Source organism: Fistularia commersonii, chromosome 10 (genome assembly GCF_037954325.1).
Source record: "Fistularia commersonii isolate RoL2024-O1a breed Wild chromosome 10, RoL_Fcom_v1.0, whole genome shotgun sequence".
Taxonomy (NCBI): domain Eukaryota; kingdom Metazoa; phylum Chordata; class Actinopteri; order Syngnathiformes; family Fistulariidae; genus Fistularia; species Fistularia commersonii.
Window position 1 is genome coordinate 14,238,967 of NC_141293.1, and position 10,356 is coordinate 14,249,322.

At 48.8% G+C, this 10,356-nt stretch overlaps 1 protein-coding gene across 1 annotated transcript; it reads right to left on the reverse strand.

The window, feature by feature from the left end:
- Nucleotides 1-2,934: 2,934 nt before the first annotated feature.
- On the reverse strand, nt 2,935-8,609 carry ccne2 (cyclin E2). The gene is made up of 12 exons (XM_086154430.1): nt 8,550-8,609; nt 7,343-7,380; nt 7,016-7,097; nt 6,802-6,855; nt 6,232-6,374; nt 5,875-6,010; nt 5,646-5,792; nt 5,450-5,545; nt 5,223-5,357; nt 4,961-5,072; nt 4,720-4,877; nt 2,935-3,822 (listed from the first exon to the last, which is right to left on the reverse strand). Exons 2-12 carry the CDS (start codon nt 7,354-7,356, stop codon nt 3,712-3,714), a joined length of 1,188 nt encoding a protein of 395 aa, XP_086010556.1. The 5' UTR covers nt 7,357-7,380; nt 8,550-8,609; the 3' UTR covers nt 2,935-3,711.
- Between the last annotated feature and the right edge of the window lie 1,747 nt (nt 8,610-10,356).

Below are 10,356 nucleotides of genomic sequence, written 5' to 3' on the forward strand. Positions count from 1 at the left end.
CACAGGCCTCATCATCTGATGGTACTGTTGTTTTAACAGCTCCTATTCTAAAAGCAGCTGAAAAAGCGGAGAGTAGCGGCAGGACAGAGCGCTAAGTTTAGTATCCAACCACCTGAGCCATTTGACATTTCCAGCCACATGAGGGCTCCATATGGATACGGCGATTCAAGATATTCAGAAGTAACCCGAAGTCTGGCTCAGGGGAAATCCAGGGACACACACAGCAACAAAGCACGGGCGATGAGCCCAGCAATTCTGAGTTGACCAGCTTTGACTGCAGATGGAAGGCACACCTATGCAGAAGTGCATAGATTCTTTAACTTTGCTTTACTTCAGAGAGCTGGAAAAGAGATGACAGAGTATCTCTTTGGCATACATGTCCTGTGGCGTCTCGACACCCTCACAGCCGAGATGGTGAAGGAATACTACCTGAGCGTCTGCAGAGGTCTCTCTGCAACTGGTGGACAAAGTGAAGCAGGAGCTTTCCCACATGGAAAGCCTCGGAGTGATCGGTAGGGAGTCGGAGTCTACGGAGTGAAGTGAGGGGATTATCGTGGTGCCCGAGCCGTTAGGGGCTGTGGGTATATACGTGGACCTTACTGAGCTCATCAAGTCGGCGGAGGAAACGCTGGCCGGAGAAAGCACAGTTAGCAAGCTGGACACGAATGTGGGATTCTGACATAGCCCTCTGACAGAAGACTCAGCAAAATATACAACTTCCAACTTCTGGTTGTCCCTTGCTTGTGGAAAACTTCATGCTTGATCCCTGTGGCAAAGAAAAAAAAACACCCTAACACACACAGTGACTACAGACCAGTGGCGTTGACATTGCACGCCTTGAAGTGACACAAGGGGCTCGCCCTGAGGCACCTTCGCTCTGTCGTCGAACCAGCATTGGATGCAGTGTATGCAGTGTGCATACCAGCCTCATCTTGGAGTGGAAGATACCGTCAGCTTCCTGCTGCACAGTGCTCACAGGCAGGCACCACTGTCAGTCATGTTCTTTGAATTTTCCAGTGCTTCTAAGGCTGCAAAAGATCATGTCCGGACTAAACCACCTTCAACTCGTCGTAACAAAGATGAAGAGGTTGGTGGTGGACTTTAGGAAACGGAGGACCTGTCCAAACCCCATCTCCATCTGTGGGACAGATGTAGACATTGTTGACGAGAGCAAGTACCTGGGCGTCCATATAGACAATAAACTCAACTTGACTAAAAAAATCACAGATGGCGGTACAAGAAAGGTCAGAGCCGTCTGTGCTTTCTCAGGAGACTCCGGTCTTTCAACATCTGCAGAGCCATGCTGCAGATGTTTTATCACACAGTGGTCTCCGGCGTCGTCTTCTACACTGTAGTGTTCTCGGGCAGTAGGACTTGTTCGTGGAGGGGTCTGAGGCGAGGATGCTTGAGAAGGTGCTCTATATCAGGGACGTCTCTCACCCCTTGCATGCTGAAGTCCTACTGGAGCACTTTCAGCTGTAGACTGAGACCATTGAGGAGCAGCACAGAAGGCCTTTTTTTCCTGTGGCCATCAAACTATAGAACTTTTCCCCTTTCTGCAGGAAAGAAACCTGACAGCATATAATCAATATCGTGTCTCAAGCGAATATATGTAATGTTGGAGCAAAAGAATTACCTTCTGGATTAATAAAGTTCTATTCTATATCCATGTCCACCCTTCTCTGTTGCTATCCCGGAAACCAAACCTGCCCATCAGTTCTTCATCACCTCAATTGCCTGCACCAACATGTCCATTGAAGTCTGCACCAATTCCCTACTCTCAACATTAATTCTTGCCAAATCTTCCTCACGTGGCAACTGGACTTGATTCGCTTCGCTTGAAGACATTACACCTCTTATCTGAGAGACTTCTGCAGTTGAAGAACTGAAGACGTTTCTTCTGCAGCACAAGAACAGGAGAGAACATTCCCAACAAACTCCTTCAAGATAACTCCAACTCCATTTCTTTCTTGTCCATACCATTGCAGTGTATTCAATTATCAGGATAACCTTGTAACTTATAACTTTTACTCCGTTGCCCCCACCTGTCCCTTGTTACTCAGTGGTTCCTCCTAGTGACAGCCTTCAAGAACTCAACATCTCAACTCAAGACAATATGCTGAGTTCAGTATAAAAAGACATGAAACCGTTAGTTTCTGGTTATGTTTATACCCGGTGTAAACATATTAAGCTGTAACACGTGGGATAGGATATAAAAATCAAGTAGCAATTGCAAATTGAAGAGCTAGTTGACCTTATCGCTTCACAAAACATACGCCCATGGTAGCCGGACAGAGTAATAGGGAGAACTATCATGAAAACCTTCTCCGTCTTAAGATCCCTCCAGTGGGGCAAAGCCACTGACAACACTGAGCACCACATCTTCAACTTCCAGTTTCAAACTCATAAGTCTATCTGACATTCTTTTAACCTCCAGAACATTCCTAACAAACTTCTCCTTCAAGATAACTCCCACTCCATTTCTCTTCAGTACAACTTCAAACATGCTCCTAAGCTTCTAGCATTGCTGTCTTTCCGCGTGGTCTCCTGGACGCAGTGTATCCACCTTCCTTCTCTGCATCATGTCAACCAACTCTAACTTTTCCTGTCATCGTCCCTCCTCAGTCCCACTCTTGCCTTTCCTCCTCCTTCCACCCACAGTAGCCCAGCTTCCAGTGGTACCATGTTGGTATTTGTCCCCAAGCTAACCCAGCCCTTCCGTGAGCTGGTATGAGTCAGAATCATTTCTTATTTGTTTTTTGCACCAGTTCCACTTCTCGACACAAACCTTCCCGTTTATCCTTCTGAGATATGAGAGTCCTGAACTTTATCTTTGCAACAATGAGACCATCATCCAAAGCTTTGCCGGCCGCGTAATCATTTCTACTCTCTCGTATTACTTTACAATGCCAGTAAAGATACAAACAAGCTAACTTGTCCTCAGACATTTATTTAAAACATAACAATATAAAACAAAATTACACATTTGTCAATTCATCTATTTACAAAACGTACATTCTTAAGCATCTCAATACAGTTTCCACAGTATTTTGTTTTTCCTGCGGCATGTTCACTCTTCAGTCACGGCTTTTTCACGTCCAATTCTTGGTAGTCTCTCCAAAAGGCACAGGGGCAGGGTGGAGCTGCAGGTGGAGGTCAGGAGTCACAGCAGGGTTATAAATAGCTGTTACCTTTGGCAGCCAACAAATTCAGATGATTCAAAATTTGTTTTCCTTTTTTTAAAAACATAAAAAAGGATCAATAAATACAAAATGAAAGCATTAGAAGGAAAAAAAAAAAAAAAAAAAAAGGAATCTCTGCAAGTTGCTTTACCACACAAGTCAAGTTTCCCAGGAATGTAACGTTCAACATACAAAGTGGAAGCCACAAAAGCTAGACGCCACTTCCCGCGGCTCATTTGTTCCTCCGAGTTGAGAACGGTGTTTCACCTCTTAAGACCGGAAGCCTCCGGGTGACACCGGAGTTTATTATGGCCAGACATTTCCTGAGGATCTGATCGAAGCAGCATCTGAAGAAAAGAACCGGTGAATCACAGATCGTCGGAGACGCCAACGCGGCAGCTCGACTCCCAGTCCGACCAAAAAGACGAGAGTTGATCTTAGTGTTTGAAAATCCGATTATGCTACATGATGGTCAGGAACTGCCGCCGCCGCATCCCGACGGCGTCCAGCCAGCGTCAGGAATTCCCGCTCAGTGATTGGCTGGTTTCTCGGTGCTGCTGGGTGGAGTCAGAATGGCCCCCACGGTGACAGGGGAAAGCTGGCAGTCCACGGCGTCCACGGCGCGATCCTGGGCCTTTCTCTGCAGAGAGGTGGGAGACGCACAAACCTTTAAAACCAGACTACAGGGAAACCTTGTTTTGGGAGTGGAACTGGTGACCAAGCTCGAAACTCAATCTCAAAAAGACGGTAAAAAAGTGGTTTTATTAAGAATATTTCCCTTGAAGATCATACTAGTTTTTCATTTGGTGCTCCATGTTTAACTTATCGGCTACACACTCGATGCTAAATGTAACTTTGCTACACTGTACTGCTAAACTAAGCGACAGAGTGAATGCCACTTCTTTGCTAACCTTTTCCCTCTGTATATACTCCCTCACTTCCTCATTCCACCAAGTCTCCTTATCTACTTTCCTTCCAGACGACACACCAGGTCTCTCCTACCGGCCTCCCCGATCACATTCGCTGGAAAGGACCTGTCGTGTGGAAGCTTCCCTGACCTCCCAGAGCCTTTCTCAACTGAAAGCCCGGAAAACCACACAACACTCCTCCCTTTTCAGCTTCCACCACTTCATCCGCTCTTCCTTTGTCTTCTTGATCTTCTTTGTCACCAGTCATCCTACAAACCAGCATACTCTGCTGTCTGGCTAAACGCTCAGCTACCGTTACTCCGCAGTCACTGATCTCCTTCAGATTACAATCTCTATACAAGATGTAGTCTACTTGTGTGAAATCCACGTTTTTCGCTAGGCTACCTTGTGGTGACTGCCTTTAAACACCACTTCTGAGCTCGGATCACAAAGCAGAAAATCCACTGAGCGACGGCTCGGATCTAGCAAAACTCCAACATCGACGCATCCTGAAGTTTACACTGTAATGGACTTTTCTCTGCTTTGGTTTGGTCATGGCGTCACGCACACACCTATACTGACAGCCGGTTGTGTGTGTGTGTGTGTGTGTGTGTGTATATGTGTCTCACCAGCAATTCCAGATAGGTCACGTGCGTCTGGATATTGTGGCGGTCGTCGGCCTTGACTTTGGCGAAGGTTTTGAGCTGAGGTTTTGGTTCGGATCGCAGCGTGTCCATGAAGGGGCTCATCCACTGCACGCAGGGCGCCACGCTCTCCCACGTCAAGCCTGTGACAACGAAGGCACCGCGAGTTACCAGGCGTTGCTTCATTCCCAGCATCCAGCTGATCATGTGAGGGCGACAAACTTACCCGAAACTTTATGTACTACGTCGAAGGTGGAGAAGTGGCAGAAGGCGGCGGCAGCCAGGATGCTGTAGCTGAAGTCTAATGATTTGACGTCCATCATACACAGGTCGAGTAGCTGGAGGTCAAAGATCAGCATGTCAACTACAATCCATTTATCTTTCGATCCTTACCTAACCCCCATTTTTTTGAGTTTTATGGCAGGTAAGAGGATGTATGTATATATTCTGAATAGGTTATAAACATTTGAAGATGATCCGAGTGTTACCTGTGTGACCTGGATGTAGGTTTCCTGGGAAAACTGTGGCACCAGGAAGTTTTCCCCATTGGTCTGGGCCTCCACCTGGGCGTAGAGCTTCAGCCAGGAGATGGGCGTCTCCGGGCACAGGTTCCAGTCCAGCGCCTGCAGATGGACAACTCGGGGGTGAGTGGAGCCCGCATCATTATGGGAACACGAAATATCGTGAATAGGGTCTGGTGCTGCGGGTCCGTTACCTTCAGGAGGTGCAGTTCAGTGCGCCTGATGTCCCAGACGTCACAGGCTCCATCCGTCACGTAGGCAAACTCAAAGATCTTAGGAGGGTAGATCTCCTGCAGGAGAGGGAGATGGAGGTTGAGGAGATTCCCTTACAAATATGTTCGCTGCCTAAGGGGGCAAAGGCACGCCCGAAGACACGCACACAGGACCGACCTCTATCTTGGACGCGATAAAAAGCGCTGTGATTCCGATGAGCTGGAGGAAGTCTTTGTTGACATTCTCCTGAGTTAGCATGAAACGATCGAAGTAGTCCTGAGCCAGGTAGGCCGTCTGCCGGTGGAGGTTGAACACCTCGCTCACCTGCGCACAAGAACACACGCACGTGGTTACACTGAGTAAGAGTCGGCCGAGACGATTGGAGCCTCTGTCCAACCGCACCCACCTCCAGCAGCCAGTCCAGGAGGATGGCCCTCATGCTGGGCTGCAGCTTGGGATGCAGCAGCAGGTAACTCTTGTCGTGGATGTATTTCAGCTCCTTGTTAAGCATCTTGATCCACACGTCATCCGAGCTGGCCCAGCTGTAACACACACACACACACAGAAATTCAACAAATCTTCTCCATTTTTAAAAAGCAGAACAGATGAAGATGCAAATTAAGTCTTTCATCCATATGTCCACAATGGGACATGGTGTTGAGCACCTGATTTGTTCATCAGACTATGATGCTTTGAAGGATCATGGTTTGCTGAGGAGCAGAAACGGAGCTCTTCACTACAACCACCCTCCTTGTGGACTCACCTGAGGCAAGGGATGGGGGAGGCCTTGATGAAGAGGTTCTTGAATCTGTACTGCTTGAAGGTGGACGGGTCCGAGGGTTCCAGTTCTTTGTGGGGGGTTTCTATGAGGATGCAGGGGCTCGCTTCATTCTCAGACCAGCACTTCTGAAGTGCAAAAAAAGGGAAAGATGTCTCATGAATGGAGGATGCGTAAATATGAAATTGGACTTCTGGGAAAAGTGCCGAACAGCGACACATGTGGTGGAAGCCTGTTACTGCATCAACCCTGCATTTGAAACTCAAGTTACTCCATTTTACTTCTGCTTTTTTACGTGTTACTACTCCAGCTTCTGCTGTGGCCTTGGTCCGACCAGGATGATGGACGGAATATTAGATCCCCCACTGGCTAAGATTAAGCTAGAGACACAGTAGCTCTCCTCAAAAAAAAAAGAAGAAGAAAAAAAAAGACTGACATCTTTTAAATTTATAGAAATGTGAGAAACTATTGAAACTATAAGGGAGTCAACAAACTAAAGAGCCAACACACACACACACATACACTCACTCTCTTATCAGCCATACACACACTGACCCGTATTTCAAAACTCTGCTTCTTGGCGCCCAGTTGTGGCTTCTTCTTCGCAGGCTGCAGGGAGGGATAAACCAGTCAGTCTTTGTTTGTCCCGGGTCAGAAATAGATATCAATACTTCAGGTGCTATCTGCTGTCTTCCCGGCTGAGCGAGATGGCGGGATAGACAAACAGATAACCCTCCCGCCCCCAAGAAACTCCAAACAAATCACAAACCTCAAGCTTTCTCTTCCTCGGCGGGAGTCTGACCGCTGGCTCTGGAGCGTTGGAGTCCCGAGCCCGGAGTGTGATGCGGTCACTGGGGATGAGAAAATATACAACAACCATTCAACCCACCAGGCTCACAAAGATCGACATTGTCAGGAGGTTATTGCGAGTTATTAAACGTTTGGATACAAAATCTGGCCCGGTTCGTTTGGCCGAAACAGAACTTAATCTGGGCTTTTACTGAGTCAAGGAAGGTTATAACCTTGCCGTCCAATGCCACCAACACCCGTATCTTCATGTTCATTCTTACAAGATGTGCTTTGCGCGGCTGCTCACCTGCGTCTGAACATGGTGCTGACCGGGTTCTGTCTCCCCTGCAACAGAATAGAGGAAGGCAGAATTAGTGCGTGAGGCCGTGTGGGTGGAAATTCAGTGGTAGGATGGAGGGGAGAAGATGGAGGAACTCCCTGCAGCCCACATGGGGTGAGGCCAGCTCTGCTCCACTTAGGGATAAGACTGTAATAAACACACACTTACTAATTACTCGTTACATTCAACACAATGCAGAGATGGAGTGACGAGTGTTTGCAGCTCGACCTCCTCACATTGATGCTAGCAAACTAGCAGATTTGCTCAAAGAGGAAAAGGGAACGGAAAAGAGGACAATAACCTCCGTTTGGAGCCGAACCGGGAGAAAGTAGTCCCTCCGGGCCGGGCGGAGGGCGGTAAAGCCAAACGGCACGGTGTGCTAAGTATGGCAGCTGCGCCCCGACGGAGGGGGGTTGTTTGTCCCTCGGCTTCAAACTCAATAAAAACGGTTAAAAATCCACGGTTCTGTCCCGCCCGGACGGGGTGGACACCCAGTGCCTTCGGAGCCCGGCGGCCGAGGGAGGCTTTCACCGGAAAAACACAGCGAAAACACACTTTTTAATGGAGGATTGAAACTCAAAGACGCGCCAATTTCCGCTGCGCAAAGCGGGAGGATTTGAGCCCTGCCTCCGCGGGGCTGGGGGAGGCCCGGGGGAAGCAGGGACACACGGCCGCGGAAATCGACCCTTATCGGGTTATTAACGAATCTGATCGTTAGGCCGACGTGGAGAGAGGTTTGTGTCCGCACACAGAGCTCAACCCGCGGCGTTTCGGAGCTTCGAGCAAACGGGCGGCCATAGAGGGATGCTAGCGCCTACTGTCATTAGCCAACTTTGTAGCCCCGCTGCTAACTAGGTCAACACCGCCAGACAAATCCCGACAATTTCTCCCGCTCGGCGGCCCGGACGCGAACCCACATCACCAGGTGACGCTCTCCAACCTGCGGGGGGTTCATTTACAGCAGGGATCCCAGAATAAGATCGGAAACACTGATTAAGAGCCCGGCTCGTCCCGAGGTGAATCAGCGCAGGTACCACAATGTTATAACGTAGGAAAAGGGGCGCAATCGACCCACAAACACGCGATAATAACTAAAGAAGTACCTCCAACGGAGGAAGATGTTTTTAGGGGATAAATAAAGGTTTAAAAGCGGGCTCCCGGCCGTGGATCTTACCTCCTCTGTGAAGAATGAATGAATGGATCAGCTGTGGCGCCGGCGCCAATCCTTATATCCGCGTTCGACCGCCACCCCCCACTGCGCATGCGTATTCCCGGTCTTGCAGAAACGCGCTAAACGTTTCAAAAAAAGGACCGGGGAATCTTTGCCAGCCGCCGGCGCCGAGCCGTTAGGCGATCCCGGCGGGGTCTCCCTTTACATTTACCGGGGTTTGAAGACACGGCGACGGGATTTCACGGCTTTATATCGTCGGCAACACCGCGGGCAACGTTAGTTTCAAACGGACATCGACCACCGCCTTGTTTTTCGATGTTTTAACCGCTTTCTGTGCGTCCCGGTTAAACTTTCACGCAGGGGAAGACCACTGGTTACCGAGCCGCGGGAGGTTTGAACACCTATTTTCGCACTTAGCGAAGATATAAGCGCTATTTTGTCTCCTAACGAAAACGGTTGCGCTTCCGGTCTCCTTCGGGGGGAGGAGCCCGCGAGACACTCGGCCAATGAACGCGCGAGTGGCGCCGGCGCGTGCTTCGACGCAAATGTAAACAGCGAGCACGTGGGCTCGCTGTCAAACAGAAGGCCGCGTGCCAACGCGCAGCCGCAGTTCCAAATAACCTGAGCACTCTTTCAGTCCGGTATATTTCCATTTACAATCTAATATTATTCTACAACTTATTAAACCGCGAATATATGTAATAGGTGTTTATATATGTATGAAAATTAGGTAATTGTCACGTGATCGGTTTCACTTTTAAATATAATAAAGTCAAAAAGTTAAAGTCAGCTTTATTGTCAATACTGCCATACCTTGAAATAGAGCACTAAAATGGCGTTACTAAGGCCCAGGATGCAAAAGTACAAAAATAAATAATTTGTCACTGAACACAACAACGAGTTATGTTGAAGTAGTAGTTGTTAAGGTGCAATTTTCTCTTGATTTGTTTTTAAAGTGACAGTGGTACTAAGGTCCACTCGCAAGAAAAAAAACAAAACAGGTGACAGCAGCATTAAAGTGCAGTTACGTCAACAGTTTTTAACTGCATTTTTTGCATTTAAGTGAATACAAGTGAGCCCATGAAAAAGTTCTTATATGTTCTTGATGATGTGTTCGGGGGCGGGGGGGGGCAGAGCTTGGATTGCATGTGTGTGTTTGGGGGGGGGTGGCTCATAGTCCATAGTGTGTGTATGAGGGGGGGGGCTCTGAATCCACAGTATGTGGATGTGGGGAGGGGCTGAAAGGGTAGAGGGGACAGAGCAGGGCCCGAGTTGATCTTCCTGACAGTGTGCTGGACGAAGCAGCCCTTGAGTCTGCTGGTCCTGGCCCAGAGACTGCATTCTCCTTCCTGATGACAGCTGACTGAAGAAGCTGTGCGACGGGTGCGAGGACGACCTTGCAGGTGAGGTGGGTGTTGTAGATGTCCTGGAGGGAGGGGAGAGGGGCACCGAAAATCTCAGCTGCTCTTACTATACGTTGGAGGCTCTTGCGACAGGATGCAGTGAAGGTGGCGTATCATGCTGTGATGCAGCTTGTCAGGATGCTCTTGATGGTGTCCCTGTAGAAGGTGGTCATAATGGCGGGTGGGGCTCTGGCTCTCCTCAGCTTGCTGATGAAGTAGTGACGCCAGTGTGCTTTTTTGGTCTAGTGATGCATTGTTCATGGTCCAGGGGAGGTCCCCTGATACATGCACCCGCACGAACTTGGTGCAGTTCACCCTCTCCACCGTGGGCACTGTTGACGGTCAGAGGGGTGTGCTGGGTGTGCTCTCTCCTGAAGTCCACAACAATTTCCTTTGTCTTCTCCACA

Excerpts from the sequence above, each read along its gene's own strand:
- ccne2 (XM_086154430.1), bottom strand. Across the intron at positions 5,073-5,222 it reads CCTACATCCAGGTCACACAG|CTACTCGACCTGTGTATGAT; the intron begins GTAACACTCGGA and ends TTTGACCTCCAG. Across the intron at positions 3,823-4,719 it reads TGACCTATCTGGAATTGCTG|AGAAAGGCCCAGGATCGCGC; the intron begins GTGAGACACATA and ends ACCTCTCTGCAG.